This window comes from Fopius arisanus, unplaced genomic scaffold (assembly GCF_000806365.1).
Source record: "Fopius arisanus strain USDA-PBARC FA_bdor unplaced genomic scaffold, ASM80636v1 scaffold00076, whole genome shotgun sequence".
NCBI lineage: Eukaryota > Metazoa > Arthropoda > Insecta > Hymenoptera > Braconidae > Fopius > Fopius arisanus.
In genome coordinates this window covers 12,044-13,298 of record NW_011887815.1, presented here as the reverse complement: position 1 = coordinate 13,298, position 1,255 = coordinate 12,044, and the positions used below count along the sequence as shown (strand labels likewise).

The window sequence follows — 1,255 nt, the reverse complement described above, 5'->3', positions numbered from 1 at the left end:
CGTATTTCCCCATGGCCCTCAAAAATAAAATAACATAAAAGAATCCCCGTAAATAACCAAAATGGTTCCAAAAAAAAATCCCGAGGAGATATATAAAAATTTCACTGACCTCCAATGCCCTCAACAACGGATTAATCTCTTTAATATTTCATCACCTAGAAGCAATCGGCCCACGAAATCCTCAAATGGAAAAATAATGCCAACGAAATATCTCTTATCAACCCTCATGAATCCCTCACTTGAACTCAATCCCCTCAAAATAATCGTGGCGTCGTTTTTTTTTTTATCGAATAGAGGCATCCGCCACGTGCTACCCTAATCTCCCATTCGGTATCCCCAATTGTCACGGGATGAATGTTTACATTTTCAAAACAACAACAAACCAACACAACAATAAAGTGCACACTGGGCTATGCACACATGCAAACATGGCGACGACCTTGTGCTGTGGCGTCTCTGACAATTTGATGACATAAAATTTCCCAGTTAGAGTGACGAGATCAATGATTACTCAACCATCCAAGTGTTCATTATTGATTGACAATTAGTATTTAGAACAAATCATTCTACTTATCGTGTGTTTAATGGTTTATTACATACCCTAACCGGACCGGCCATCTCGCAGCTACACACATCGCACACTCGCACACTTTCAACCGAACATCGACTATTCCATCTTGCGACGAAAACTTCAAACTACATACACGATATAGTATATACTGCGGCCATATTCGTATATATATACTACTCACACATATCTATTCATATCATCCAGAAGAAAAATACACTTTAGTACGACGAGTTTCCGCGTGTGAAGAACACGAATTGACTGGAAAGTGTCATGGCGCTGAGCCGAAGGTTGCGTCCTCATGTGGCCGTTCATGACGATCGGGTATGCATATGGGACGGTAGATGGCGGTAGTTCCTATGCCTCTATTTTCCTCCCTTTACCTTATCATTTTTGGATTCGCCAATCCCAATTCAGTGTGGTAAAGACTGACATAACGCCGGGTTCATAACCATTACCGGTAATTAACAATATTTTTTTTTTCATTTTACCAAATACAAGAGTGACGAATACAATAATTAATTTATTAATGAACAATGGGACAACACGTGTCGAGATCGGATTTTGAATGGGTTTATACGGAGGAGCCGCATGCCAGTCGTCGAAGAGTAATTCTAGGTATTTTTTTATTATTTATTGGCGTTTTTAACGCAGTTGATAATCATATGGGAGGATTGAAAAGGTAAA

General features: G+C 39.4%; 1 protein-coding gene across 1 annotated transcript in view; it reads right to left on the bottom strand.

Moving 5' to 3' along the window:
* The window catches only part of Lk6 (Lk6 kinase), a 30,323-nt gene extending 29,623 nt beyond the window's left edge, over positions 1 to 700 (bottom strand). The window contains exon 1 of the mRNA XM_011310455.1: positions 601 to 700. Within this exon, the coding sequence (XP_011308757.1) occupies positions 601 to 618 (18 nt within the window). The 5' untranslated portion in view covers positions 619 to 700. The remainder of the gene's footprint in view (positions 1 to 600) is intronic.
* Between the last annotated feature and the right edge of the window lie 555 nt (positions 701 to 1,255).